The sequence below is a fragment of the Salmo salar genome, chromosome 27 (genome assembly GCF_965601325.2).
Source record: "Salmo salar chromosome 27, fSalSal1, whole genome shotgun sequence".
NCBI classification, from domain to species: domain Eukaryota; kingdom Metazoa; phylum Chordata; class Actinopteri; order Salmoniformes; family Salmonidae; genus Salmo; species Salmo salar.
In genome coordinates, this window is record NC_138317.1 from 22,542,390 (window position 1) to 22,556,999 (window position 14,610).

The 14,610-nt window shown below is 41.9% G+C and overlaps 1 protein-coding gene across 1 annotated transcript; it reads right to left on the reverse strand.

The window, feature by feature from the left end:
- Positions 1–9,399: 9,399 nt before the first annotated feature.
- LOC106588658 (nuclear inhibitor of protein phosphatase 1) lies at positions 9,400–14,416 on the reverse strand. Its single transcript, XM_014177852.3, has 7 exons — positions 14,331–14,416; positions 13,770–13,830; positions 13,086–13,239; positions 12,625–12,851; positions 12,337–12,481; positions 12,129–12,193; positions 9,400–10,214 (listed from the first exon to the last, which is right to left on the reverse strand). The coding sequence occupies exons 1-7, from the start codon at positions 14,378–14,380 to the stop codon at positions 9,837–9,839; spliced, it is 1,080 nt and encodes a 359-aa protein (XP_014033327.2). The 5' UTR covers positions 14,381–14,416; the 3' UTR covers positions 9,400–9,836.
- Between the last annotated feature and the right edge of the window lie 194 nt (positions 14,417–14,610).

Here is a 14,610-nt window from a genome sequence, read left to right on the forward strand (position 1 = left end):
TGACGTGGTGTGCTTTAGGCATCCGATTTGTGATGCTCTTCCATGTGCTGCATGTGATCGTCAGACAGTGGTCAGATGTCTACCTGTTGATGAGATGGACTGGGATTAGCATGACATATTCACCTCAAGAGTGCCGCATTTATAAACCTCGTAATCAAATCAAATCAAATGGTATTAGTCACATGCGCTGAATACAACAGGTGTAGTAGACCTTACAGTGAAATGCTTACTTACAAGCCCCTAACCAACAATGCAGTTTAAAAAATATAAATAAGAATAAGAAATAAAAGTAGTTAAAGAGCAGCAGTAAAATAACAATAGCGAGACTATATACAAGGGGGTACCCGTACAGAATCAATGTGTGGGGGCACCGGTTAGTTGAGGTTCATGAATGTAGAGTTGTTTAGGTGACTATGCTGTATTGTGCACGTCAGTTCAGTTACATGAACTGCCAACACCCTACTGAATAATTATAATATGGAATTATTACCGGGTTAATTAATGCTACAAATAAATATTTCTTCATTTATGCATGAACGTCTACCAGATTCCCTATGCATTGTAGTCAGACAAGAAAGTCAGAAAAGTCTCAATTACATATCCTTTGAAATAATAATTGGCTCGCGGTTTCATTTCATACCATCCTTTCTCAGTACGGGTGTTTCCCCCAGCAGAGAGAGAGAGTGAGAAAGGCGGAAGCGACCATTGTGAATGTCACACTCATTTGGCGCCCGCGGGCTGAACCCTCATTGGGTTCAAGTTGTGGGGTATCCATACTGATCTCCTTCCGACTAATAGTGTCTCTCTACATATATGCAGTGACTGTTATTCTATAAAATGAAGGCTTATTTGACTGTTATGCACATGAAGTTTGATATGAAGTTATTCTATTATTTGATACTATATTATATTATGTTCTACTTTATTATTTTCTATTCTACTTGATTGAATTATATTCTACTATATTCTATTCTACTATACTCTATTCTATAATATATTCCATTCTATAACCCCATTACCCTTTTTCAATGGAAAATTCCCCAGTTGTGGGTGGTGATGCTACCCCCACTATTGACAGCTTGGTTGTCAGAGGAAACCATACCCTCAAATGCTCCTATAGTGGAATGCTTTCATGGTGACTAAACGGGTCTATCACAACATGAGATGTGAAAGAGAGAGGGTTGGGAGAAGAGGAGGGAAGGAGAGGGTGAGAGTGACAGAGGGAAAGAGAGAGAGAGTGGGGGGGGCAATAAAAGGAGGGGGAGTGTGGAGCGAGAGGGAGAGAGGGGAAGGAGAGAGGGAGGAAGGGAGAGGGTGTGTGTGAGAGAAGGGAAGGGCGAGAAGAGGAGGAAGAGTAGAGTGCAAGGGAGTGAAGGAGAGGGAGAACAAAAACAGGAGGGGAGGAGGGAGCAAGAAGAGGAGGGGAGGAGATGGTGAAAGAAAGAGAGAGAGGGGGATAAATGAGGGAGAGATGCTGTAAATGAGAAACAAAGGGGTAATTGAAAACACATGGCCCCTGCCCCGCGGTCTGGAGAGGATATTTTTATGCACCACAGTTAAGTTGTAATTGGAATGTGGTGTGACTCCTATCCTATGGAATGCAAACACTGAGCCACTGCCAGCTGAGTTGAGTGGAGCTGAGCTGAGTCGATGTGTGTAGTGATCTGGTGTGGCCCGTAGCAAGCTAAGCTGTTGGGCATTGGCACTGAAAAACACCCATGGAAGCTCCAGCTCCAGACAACAACAACAATAACAACAAAAGGACATAAATCAGTATGAGAAGATCTTTGAACCAATCAACTGCCAGTAGTAATCCTGGCTGACTATCTGGCTTAGGTAGGAAGGTTACACTGTCGAAAATATCCTGTTGTTTTTTGGAAACTTACTGGCAGCCAGTTACCTGTAAATTACTTTTTTTTAAAGTACACTATGTTACCGTACATTTCAAAGGAGCTTTAGTTTAACAGCACATTACTGTAAAGTTTACAGTAATGTACTGTTAAATCAAAGTTTCTTTGGAATTTACTCTAACCTAATGTACATTATAATTTTTTTCATGATCATTACTTTAATAAAGGTATATTATGTCACGGTAAATTCCAAAGAAACTTTAGTTTAACAGCAGATTACTGTAAAGTTACAGTAACTTACAGGTAACTGGCTGCCAGTAAGTTACCGTTAAAACGACAGGATTTTTTTCACAGTGTAACCTACCTACCTAAGACAGCTAGTCAGCCAGGGTTACTACTGATGTGTTTACTGGGACAGGGTGATGATGTCACTCCCACCCTTGTGTTGAGCAGCAACGCCCGACTGACTGACTACAGCTCTAATTAGGCATGTCAGAAGAGTAGACTAACACTGTACAAAAGGTGAGGCATGTCCACTGAGCATAACAATAATTATAGGTCATGGGACACAGTCTGGACCACTCAATATTTGACATAAAAATCAGGGTCATTGTCCTGTTGTCCTCTCCTTTTTAAAAACCCTTCCGGATTTGACTTTGAGAGCCAGACTGCATTCTGGCTCTGTACTGTTTAGGTACTCAAATGTGAGCCCAATCTTTGCTCTAAAGCCCCTTAACAGCAGTCATCTCCCTCACTGTCTTCCCCTCTCTCTCGCAATCTCTCTTTCTCCCTCTCTTTTTGTTCATCATTGATGTTCCCTCCCTCTAGCAACCCCTCCTCTACGACCTTGTGCTGTTACATAAGGAGAGCTGTGGGTGTTGTTTCGTAGTGTCAAAAAAAGAGAAAAAACCGTGCGCCGAATACAACAGGTTTAGACCTTACCATGAAATGCTTACTTACGAACCCATAACCAACAATGCAGAGTAAAAAAAAAAAAGAAAGTAAGAAAACTTAGCTAAATAAATGAAGAAATGAAAAATAGTAACACAATAAAGTAACAATAACGAGGCTATATACAAGGGGTAATGGTACTGAGTCAATGTGCGGGGGTATGGGTTAGTAGAGGTAATTGAGGTAATATGTACATGTAGGAAGGGGCAGTGACTATGCATAGATAATAAACAGAGAGTAGCAGCAGTGTATTTGAAGGGTGTGTGTGTGTGTGTGTGTGTGTGTGTGTGTGTGGTGTGTGTGTGTGTTTAGAGTCCAGTGAGTGTACATTGAGCCTGTGCCATAGAGTCAGTGCAAACAAATAAAAAAAAATAATAATAAAATAATGGGATCAATAGTCCGGGTAGCCATTTGAGTACCTGCTAGTCAGGAAGCTGTTAAGGAGCCTTTTGGTCCCAGACTTGGAGCTCTAGTATCGCTTGCCGTGCGGTAGCAGAGAGAACAGTCTATGACTTGGACTCTTTGACAATTTTTAGGGCCTTCCTCTGACACCGCCTGGTATAGAGGTCCTGGATGGCAGGAAGCTCGGGCCCCAGTGATTTACTGGGCGGTACGCATTACCCTCTGTAGCACCTTCAGATCAACTTTATTATCCCACCAGGGTTGTTGAGCAGTTGCAGTCAGAATGCTCTCGATGGTGCAGCAGTAGAACCTTTTGAGGATCTGAGGTCCCATGACAAATATTTTCAGTCTCCTGGAGTAGGCATTGTCGTGCCCTCTTCACGACTGTGTTGGTGCTTTTGGAACATGATAAGTCCTTAGTGATGTGGACACCAAGGAACTTGAAACTCTTGACCCACTCCATTACAGCCTCGTCGATGTGAATGAGGGTGTCCTTGGCACTCCTTTTCCTGTAGTCCACGATCAGCTCCTTTGTCTTGCTTACATTGACAGAGAGGTTCTTGTCCTGGCAGCACTCTGGCAGGTCTCTGACCTTCCTATAGGCTGTCTCATCGTCGTCGGTGATCAAGCCTACCACTGTCGTGTCGTCGGCAAACTTAATGATGGAGGCGGATGTGTAGTTGCATACCCTCACCACCTGGGGGCGGCCAGTCAGGAAGTCCAGGATCCAGTTGCAGAGGGGGGTGTTCAGTCCCAGGGTCCTTAGCTTAGTGATGAGCTTGGAGGGCACTATGGTGTTGAACGCTGAGCTGTATTCAATGAATAGCATTCTCACGTAGGTGTTCCTTTTGTCCAGATGGGAAAGGGCAGTGTGGAGTGCAATAGAGATTGCGTCATCTGTTGGAGCGGTATCCAAATTGTAGTGGGTCTAGGGTTTCTGGGAGGATGGTGTTGATGTGAGCCATGACCAGTCTTTCAAAGCATTTCATGGCTACAGACGTGAGTGCTACGGGTCGGTAGTCATTTAGGCAGGTTACCTTGGTGTTCTTGGGCACAGGAACTATGGTGGGTGGTCTACTTGAAACATTTAGGTATTACAGACTGGGTCAGGGAAAGGTTGAAAATGTCAGTGAAGACACTTGGGGGTTGTGTGTGTGTGTGTGGTGTGAGTGCATGCGTGCGTGCGTGGATGTGTGTGTGCATGTGTATGTGTGTGTGTGGAAAGTCTGGGTGTCTGTAGCCAGTACACAGCCCATGGCCATCCCAGGATGTGTCTCCTCCTTGGGCATGAGCTGCCTGGAGGCCTGGGCTGTAGCCAACCATGTGGCTTCTCAATGTCACAGAAACATGGAGAAACACTCCACGTTCCTCAGCTCCTAGCCTGGTCCCAGATCTGTTTGTGCCATTTTGTGTGACAATGACCATAGCAGTTAGTTAGCACGAATAGATCTGGGACCAGGCCACTCAACTCTACTTCTCTCAATTTTTAGTAGACTTTCCCAAAGACAAAAAGGCTGCGTTTTATTTTACTCTCATGCATTGGCACTGGCAGTAGTGTGCTAGCTTGACTAACACTTTCTGCTTTGGATTCTTTCAGTCTTTTTCAAGTTGGAAACCAAACCACAACGCAGAATGGGCCCTGCCTCCCTAAGCTTTGATGAATACCAACGTGGTATTAACAATATTTTAAAGGGACAATCTGCAGTGGCAATATTCATTTTTGGATGTATACACAATGTGTACCCATTGATTTTTGAAGAATATAACTTATAAACGCCTCATGAGCTTAGTTCAACTGTCATACCACATCAGAACCCAAAATGTAAGCTTGTTTTTCAGAACATTAATTAAATGATTATTTTGATATCATGGATGCTCAGTCCTAGCATCCATACCTCTGTCTATGAATTTGAGAGCGGTTACATTTCTCCAGCCCCATGCCTCAGCTTTTTACCAAAACACTTTGTCAACTTCTGTCCCGCTTTAAGAATCCCTGTGTTCATTGTGCCCTGTGTGTGTGTGTGTGTGTGTGTGTGTGTGTGTGTGTGTGTGCGACAGACAGTCTTCCCTCTGCCACACCTGCATAAGAGAGGTTTAGCTAACACTCCCACACCTACTGTAATGCTAATCCTGTTTCAGATTGCACCTTCAACCATGAAATCCACTCACACGCAGAGAGAAAATACACAGTGATGCAGCGTAGGCAGAGGTGCAACGAAGATAATCTTCCCCGTCACTTTCCTCCTCTGGCTGTAAGGAAACAAAAAGGAAATGGCACAATTAAAGAATGACAGCAGTCAGATGGATGTAACCAGAGCCATAGAGAATAGTGAATAACTCTTTATTTGACACTGAAATCACAGGGTATGCCCTAACGGCAAAGCAACTATTGTGTCATATACACAGTAAATATGTAAATAGAATGACCCAGTCAGGTGGACCAGGGGTCCATTCAGTAACCAATTCAGTCAATTCATGAATCAAAAAAATCCTCATATTATACAATGGACCATTTTCAACTCATGAATCATTTAAATGCATTAACCTGAACTTGGCCCAACCCGGCTGTAGACATTGAAATATCCCTCCTATGAAAAATGGAGCAGGAGTTCCCATGAACTGGTGTGACCGCTGTGGTCTGCTGCCCTAGCAGTGATCCCATAATGGATCTGGCTGGCCTGTCTAGCTTACTGTACACTGAAGGAAAGTCCTTGAGCTGGCTGACTGACCAACACAGCTCTGTCCACAGGGTGGAGTAGGGAACACACTTACTGCACGATGAAGTCACTCCCAGGGACCAATGCACAACTACACAAGAGGCTGCCTACAGTCTGCAGAAGTGAGCACTCATTCACTACCCCTCAATGTGATCTCAGAAATTAACTGGTGGAAATATATTGGATTCTACCTCCACCACATGCCTATACCAATCCAATGCTTTAACCTATGTGAAGGAGTGAGCAAGTGCACACTCCAGGGGAGAAGAGAAGAGAATTGAATCAGAACGACAGAGGCCTGGTAGGAATGTAGAGGTGTAGAACATTGGGTGTGACAAGGTGGCAGATGGGTAGGAGGCTTTGTGAGGATGTCACCAAGTGCTTTCCTCCCTGTCTCCCCCGTCTCTCTAACGTCTTGAGAGTTCCGCTTCACTGTGTGCGACAGGCGATTGGGGTGATCAGGGCCAGCGGGCTCTCTCCACCCCTCCTTCACTCAACTGTCTCAGCAGGTCACCTGTGGCCCCTGAAGCCTTCAGGGGCCACTACATCACATGTGAGTTGCATCTCAATATAATACTACATACTGATGGATAATATACCAGTATTACAGGTAGTATATTTTAGTCTCCATTTTGCATTCCATGTGTGAAACTATCAGGAAATATATTTTATTTTTCTCTGCCGTATACATTCTTGTGTTAAATCATGTGAGGCAGAATTTATTTTTTGTATAATTTCTATTATCTCAGTGGTCACAGGGTAACACTGAGGCGAGAGAGAAGGGAAGATGGAGAGAATAAAAAAAGAAAACATGGATTAGAAAGAAGAAAAAAATGAGTTCAGAGGGTCGTATCTCATTAAGCAATTGAGAAAGTTAATTAGGCAGCGCTGATCATTATTGCCATGGCAACCTGAGCGCACTCATGCAAATTTGATTAAGGAGTTGCTGGTGGTTTATCTGCACTGGGGAGACAGATAGCGTCCCAAATGACACCCTATTCCCTATCTAGTGCATAGGGCTCTGGTCGAAAGTAGTACACTAAAAAGGGAATAGGGTGCCATTTGGGACCAAAAAAAAAACAGACAGCAAAGCAGGGTCAGCGAAGAACCCCAGAGACCCCTACAGGTGAAATTGTGCAGCTGCATATTCTCTTACCAAACCCACTCCAGACTTTCTCTAAGTAAGATCACCTCATGGAGCACAGCAAGACTATGGTATTGACAATGCTCCTTTACAACAGACTATCACAAGCAAATATATAATACCAGCCAAAAGGCAAAACACGGACAGCTTTGCTACTGGCTCTCGAAATTGGGACAGGATGAGTCTTTGATTGGTCTTTATCACTGTCCTTTCAAAATCAACAATGATCAGTCCTATTCACAATATTAATCATCATGAACCCTGTGTCTGCTACTACCTATTAATTTATACAGAATACTAACAATATCAATATCTCCAATATGGATGTGTCTTCCTAATAATGGTATCATTTTCATTCCTAGATGGAGAACATTTGTGATGCAACTAGTATGAGTTTATAGTGATCCACTGAGGTAGGTAGACATCCTGGGTTGTTTCTAGATTCCACAAAGAGAGCAGAGCACAGTACACATGTTGCCCTCTGGTGGAAAATAGATCAACAAGTATAAGAACACAACCATTCAAAATGAGCCACGCTGTAGATTTCTTTAACACTGTCTGCAGCTTGTGCATCAAATAGATATTGTGAAGGATAAATACCCTTCGTGATGCAGCAAGTAGCAATAATTGCTAATCACTGCCATCTATGGGATTACAAGTATGTATTTCTTAATTTTACTCCTATAAAACCTCAGACTGGTTTTGAGGACAGATTCCTTTTCAAACAATGTTTGCTTTAACAAACCCACAAGTAATACCATAATTTCCGGACTATTAAGCGCACCTGAATATAAGCCGCACCCACTGAATTTTTTAAAAAGTATTATTTTGAACATAAATAAGCCGCACATGTCTATAAAAGCCGCAGGTGCCTACCGGTACATTGAAACAAATGAACTTTACACAGGCTTTAACGAAACACGGCTTGTAACAAAAATAAATAGGCTTTAACGAAACACCGCTTGTAACAAAAATAAATAGGCTTTAACGAAACACGGCTTGTAACAAAAATAAATAGGCTTTAACGAAACACGGCTTGTAACAAAAATAAATAGGCTTTAACGAAACACGGCTTGTAACAAAAAATAAAAAATTAGCAGTAAGCTTTAGTTGTCTTTTTGCACTGAGTCAATTCCTCACGCTGCTGTTTCCAACGTCTTATCATCGACTCATTAAGACCAAGCTCCCATGCAGCAGCTCTATTTCCTTTTCCAACAGCCAGATCAATCGCCTTCATGTTGAAAGCTGCATCATATGCATTTCTCCGTGTCTTTGCCATGATGAGGGTGACAAAATGACTACCGTAATCAGAATGATGGGAAGTTTGAGAGCGCTCGATTTAATCTAAACAGTAAACAAAAAAGTTGTTTGACCTTAACCCGTTAGGCAATTTCATTGGTCTAATGAAAGCTTCATGCCGCCAAAAAACTGAGCACGTCACAGAATGTTTTTTTGGAGAAAAGAAAATTGAAAGCGGGAAAAATCCATATGTTAGCCGCGTCATTGTTTAAGCCGCGAGGTTCAAAGCTGGGGAAAAAGTTGCGGCTTATAGACCGGAATTTACGGTACTCAAACAAAAACCAATGGATGAAATTTGAGGTTGAAATTAGTTGAGACCTACGTCAAACTCATCACCTTGAGGAAGTAACAGACACATTTGACGTGTTCCCAGAACAGACAATCACATTCATTTAGCTGAACAATCCCTTAATTAGCCATCCCAGGAGCTTCCTCAGTAGATGGCGTCGTGTAAAGTAAAAAGGCAAAACTGGCAACATGAAAGCAACACAGCAGAGACCCAGTGGGAGATTTCTCTAGGGACTAAACTAATCCTCCTCTCCCACCATCATCTCATCTCACACCGCAGAGAGAGAGGAGTATGGATTATTACTGTTTATTATACAAATATCAAAGATATGAATTCTAATAACCTGCATGTCACTTTGTTTAAACTTTATTTCTCTTTTCTTAACTGAATTTCATACATATCTGACATTAATGGGTTCCATTTCAACCAACCCCCCAATTCTCATATAAAAATAGCTAAAAATTATAATACAACTGTCTCACACACAAAAACTGCTCTGTTCCTTCATAGTTTCTTTAAAGCCAATCTGTACCCTCAGTTCATAGCCTTGTCTGAGTGGATTATTAAAACATCTAGCAGGCCTTGTCTGGTTAATGTTACTCTCTGTATTGACAGAAACATGGTTTTCAGTGAAACCAACAGCACTAAAAATATCCACAAAGGCAAAATCATACTGTGAATCAAACAGTCAGAGAGTGAATAGCTAGTTTATAAGATTTTTTTTTTGTAACAGAGCAATGTTTAATTTTGTTTAAAATAATTAATAAATAAAGCTGTAAAACAATGGTTCAAATGGACCAATCTGTGTTACAGTTAGAATACGCTAATCTGAGGTCAGTCAGACATTACTTTGTCAGTTTAAGTGAGTTGAGCAATAAAAATAAAACAATATACTTATGAAGCAGACAAAAAAACATCCAAACCAAAATAATATATTATTCTTACAAACATCTCCCTATATCAGGGATCCCTATATCCCTTTGTCACAGCTTGTACAGTACAGGAAGTCTTGATTGACTGGTTGTCCAGAGACGTGACCACCCTCCTAACTAATACTAACCCCTCCCATTATTGTCCAGGGAGGTGCTATGTGCAAATTTGAAATGGTACCCTATTCCCGAGATAGTGCATTACCTTTGGCCAGTAGTGCACTAAGGGAAATAGGTTGCCATTTTCAATATGACCTATATTAGAAGAGAAGGGGTGGGCTTCTTCCCTGGCCACGCCTCCTTGGCGTATTTCTTCTTGCGTGGTTCGTTGACAGCCTCGGCTGTGTAGGGTCCGGGGGCGAGGGCGATGTTAACAGCAGGGCTGGGGGTGACGAAGGGCTGTGCTGAGGCTGAGGTGGGGGAGAGGTCCACCTCGGGCGCAGGGTTAGGGAAGACTAGCGGCAGGCCCCCCAGGATAGTAGCTCCACCCTGGGCCATGGGGGGGAGGGAGCCGGCCTCTCCAATGGTGGGAGGGAGGTCTCCATACAGCCCTCCACTGAAAGGGAAGTTCTGCATGCGTCTGGCCACAGAGTCCTCCAGACCTAGTGTAGCGTGACCCTCCATCTTCCTCTTCTGATTGGGTAGCAGGGTTTAGGGGGGAATGAGAAGATTGAAGATGGCAATATAGTAGCGTCAACTGTAAAGCACTGAAGTACTCTCTGACAAATAGTCTTAAAAAGGGATTTATAAATAAAATGTGATTGACCTCAATTTGTCAACACAACATCAACTTTTAGCATTGATTGATTGGAGATCGGTCAACACGAAGGTAATTATAGTGGTGTTTTTATATTTCTATTAGTTTAGTTTCAGTTAGTTTTCAGTTTTATTTTGTTTTAGTTGTATACAAATATTTTGTTTTTATATGATTTAGATTCAGTTTTAGAATTAGGTACAGAAGGAGGCTTGGAGACATGTGCTGTATAGTTTTTGGGGTGTTTTTGGGCGTGTCACTTCTTTCAAGTGGGGGGCAGTAATAAATAAAGTGATGGTAAGGTTATAGGTAAGGTTAGGTTTAAATTATTAAGTCAATCTCAATGCAACTTGGATTTAAAAGGAATAGCGCCGAAACTGGTGCAAAAAATATGCTCAAAAGAATTGAGTCAGCTACCTTTCTATTTATTTGGACAGTGAAGCAAAAACGTTTAATTTGGCTCTATACTCCAGCATATTAGATTTAAGATCAAATGTTCCATATGAGGCGACAGTAGAGAATGTCCGCTTTTATTTGAGGGTATTTTCATACATACTGTATCTGTTTTACCATTTAGAAATGAATTTATGTATCTAGTCCCCCCATTTGAAGGTGTAAAAAGTATTTGGACAAATTCACTTGTGTATTAAAGTAGTCCCCCAAAAAATGTAGAGGTTGTGTTTCAGATTAAGTTGTGCCCAATAGAAATGAATGGTAAATAATGTATTGTGTCATTTTGGAGTCACTTTTATTGTAAATAAGAATAGAATGTTTCTTAAAACCTCTACATGATCGGTGGGTCCCCCGCAGGACGGTTGAGCTAACGTAGGCTAATGCGATTAGCATGAGGTTGTAGGTAACAAGAAAATGACCCAGGACATAGACATATAAAATTATTGTTACTCTAACTGCACTGTCCAATTTACAGTAGCTATTACAGTGAAAGAGTATCATGCTATTGTTTGAGGGGAGTGCATAGTTATGAAAAATTATTAACAAACCAAAATCGGCACATTTGGACAGTCTTGAAACAAAATTGTGAACATAAGTGCAATGGTTCATTGGATCAGTCTAAAACTTTGCACATACACTGCTGCCATCTAGTTGCCAAAATCTACATTGCTGGAATAATACATTATGGCCTTTCTCTTGCATCTAAAAGATGGTACAAAAAATACATGTTTTTTTTCTTTGTATTATCTTTTACCAGATCTAATGGGTTATATTCTCCTACATTTATTTCACCTTTCCACAAACTTCAAAGTGTTTCCTTTCAAATGGTATCAAGAATATGCATATCCTTGCTCAGGTCCTGAGTTACAGGCAGTTAGATTTGGGTATGTCATTTTAGGCCAAAATTGAAAAAAGGGGCAGATCCTTAGGAGGTTTTAACCTCTACATTAATGTGGATGCTACCATGATTACGGATAATCATGAATGAATCGTGAATAAGTTAGAGGCAGAAATAAATAAAAAGCTAGCCGCATTTACACACCAGCTTCAGTACCTTGAAAACCATTCAATTTTTGCCCAATGTTAAGAAAAAAAATGTTTAAAAATAAAACATAATTCATGATGGTTTTTATTTAAGTTTGTTTTGGAGTCAAAGATAATATTTTCAGTATAGTTTTTGTTTTTTAAACGGTTTTGATTTGATTTTGTTTACTGAATCGTTTTTTCTTGATTTGTTTTCATTATTATGACAACAACAAACCTTGGTCAACACAACATTTGCCATTTTTCTCAAGAATTATCCCCAGAATAAAGTAAGAGATGGATTTGAAGAAGTTTACCTTGATTGGGACAACAGCAGTCTGTACCATGTTCCTGAAGCGCCCTACTGATGGGTCGACGTCCTCTGTAAAAACAAGAAAACACACAGGATTACATTTTGAACGCACGCGCACATCTGCAATAGTGCATGGGTGTGTGATCTTGCATGTCTGTGTGCAAGCGTGTGTGTATGGGCACGTGGGTCATCATCAACCCTAACTAACACACCTGGGTTGATGATCTCCTCCTCCTCACTGAAGGAGACCCTGCTACTCCTCCTCTTCCTCTTGGGCCTCACAATGTCCAGGTTGCCATCCTCAATGGTCAGGGTGGAGATACGCTTGTTGTGGGCCGTGTTGAACTCTGTCAGGTTCTGGAACAGGTGAAACAAGAGGATGGGTGCGGTCAGGTTCATCAAACAGATGGAAAAACAAGAAAATTCTACATAAGCTGCTTGAACAAAACATAAATATATCTCACAAGAACTCAAGCAGTCCCCTGCTGCCCCACACAAACCTCCAGCTCAGTCTCCTCCTCAGGTAGACCGAGCAGTCCTTTGAGCTCCTCGTCTTCCCCTGCCTTCACCTCCCCTCCAGGTATGGTGTTGGTCTGGGTCTGGGTCTGGGGCTTCTCTCTCAGGGTGTAGACCCGTGTGGATGCCCCGAACGACATGGTGGAGTCGATGGGCACCTGCTGGGGCTTGTGGGGCTCCAGACGGATACGGCCCAGGAATGTACCATGCGCTAGGGGACAGAGTAACATGGATTGTCCTTTCAAAATGTAACTTCCTGTTGAAAGTTGAAGTTTACATATCGTCTATTTGGCATCTACAATGACATGGCGTGACTCAAACCTTTTTGTACCAGGGGTCAGCAAGCTACGGTTCTCTTTCTTGAAGGAACATTTACACTGAAACAAACCCTTGACAACTGACTGTCAGGAACACTGCAGGATACTAAGCAGTACTAGATACTCACTGCTGTTGAGGTCGATCAGGAAAACCCTCTTGAGGTGTCTGTGGTAGACCAGGGCTGAGTGGATACGAGAACACGACTGGTGGTCTATCGTGAAGTCACACAAGTCTGGGTTCCGCCCAAACAGGTAGTATTTCTTTTCATCAATGATTAGCTTCTATCAAATGAAAAAAAAAATAAAGAATTGCCATAATGAAATGTCAACAGAGTTGCCTGTCTAAGGTCATGGACTGGTATTGCAATGGTTCTCTATAGAAAAGGTTTTGTAACATACACCGGATAGGTGAAATGTGATGTTTTACAGGGTCAGCCATAGTAGTACGTCAGCCCTGGCGCAAATTAGGGTTAAGTGCCTTGCTCAAGGGCCATTTAGGGTTAGGGATAAATTACTTGTGGGTCTGTGACTGCCTTGGAATCCAAGGGGTCACTAGGTTCAGTAGGCACAGAGATCAGAAGTTATTCCATGTTTGTTTAAGCACATCTTCCAACAGTGACATGTGCAGCAACTATATAATATAGGCCCTACACCTTATAACATATTTTAAGTCTTATATTTAAATGAACATTAGGCTACTTGATACAAGCCATATCTTCTGCACAGAGGCATTGCTCTTGCTTCAGTGGTTATCTTTATCCAGCACCAAAAAAGTTGAAGTTGGGGTCGAGAGTTAAGACTAGTAGACTTACCTCTACTAGCTTGTCTCCCTTCACCACATCTAGATGGAGTCCAGGGGGAGGTTTCCCTGCCCTGACGAAACAAAGTGAATGTCATTTCCATGTTGTAATTATGCTTTTATTCAAATGGCCGCTGTTTTGCCGCCTTGCTGCAAAACAAGTTGAACAAGACTACGGATTTGCAATGCCATTTCTTCAAATGTTTTGCATAAACTACACAAGCAATACTGTTATTCTTGTCTTGAGAAAGGAACATGCTTGCAAATGCTGCATAACAGTAAGCATTCTGAAACACCATACAGCTTTAGCAAACCCTGCTGCTGGATTTCACTGACAAGCTAACGTTAGAATATTCATCAAACAGCTAGCATACTACTGTGACTGAGCACTCCAATATCATAGCGAAGTTAACCAGATAGCTAGCTAGTTAGCTCATGTTTCTAGCAAGCAAACTACATCCTATCTCGATGCGACAATCTAATTCACTTCACCGACATGGACCTTACAACACTCTACTGCATGCTTTTGATTTGACAGTCAAAATTATGCATTAGACATCGTCGCTGGTCTTACCATGACGGGCAGTCAAAAAGAGGTGTGTTTGTGCTTGGGTTTGCTGCCATCTTACACCGTGTACTAGTAGTGAATGCTGGGAAAGTGAGGACTACAGGGACGTCTGTAGAAAGCTGGGAATCGTAGTTTATTATGAAATAATATTATGGAAGTTAATAAACCTACTTTAATTCCCCTGGTTTAAATGTCTATGCTATATACGTTGGAGATCATATTGTTTGGGGGTAGATTTATAACAAGTTTCCCACGATTGTGGAGGTTTGCGTCAACATATTTTGTT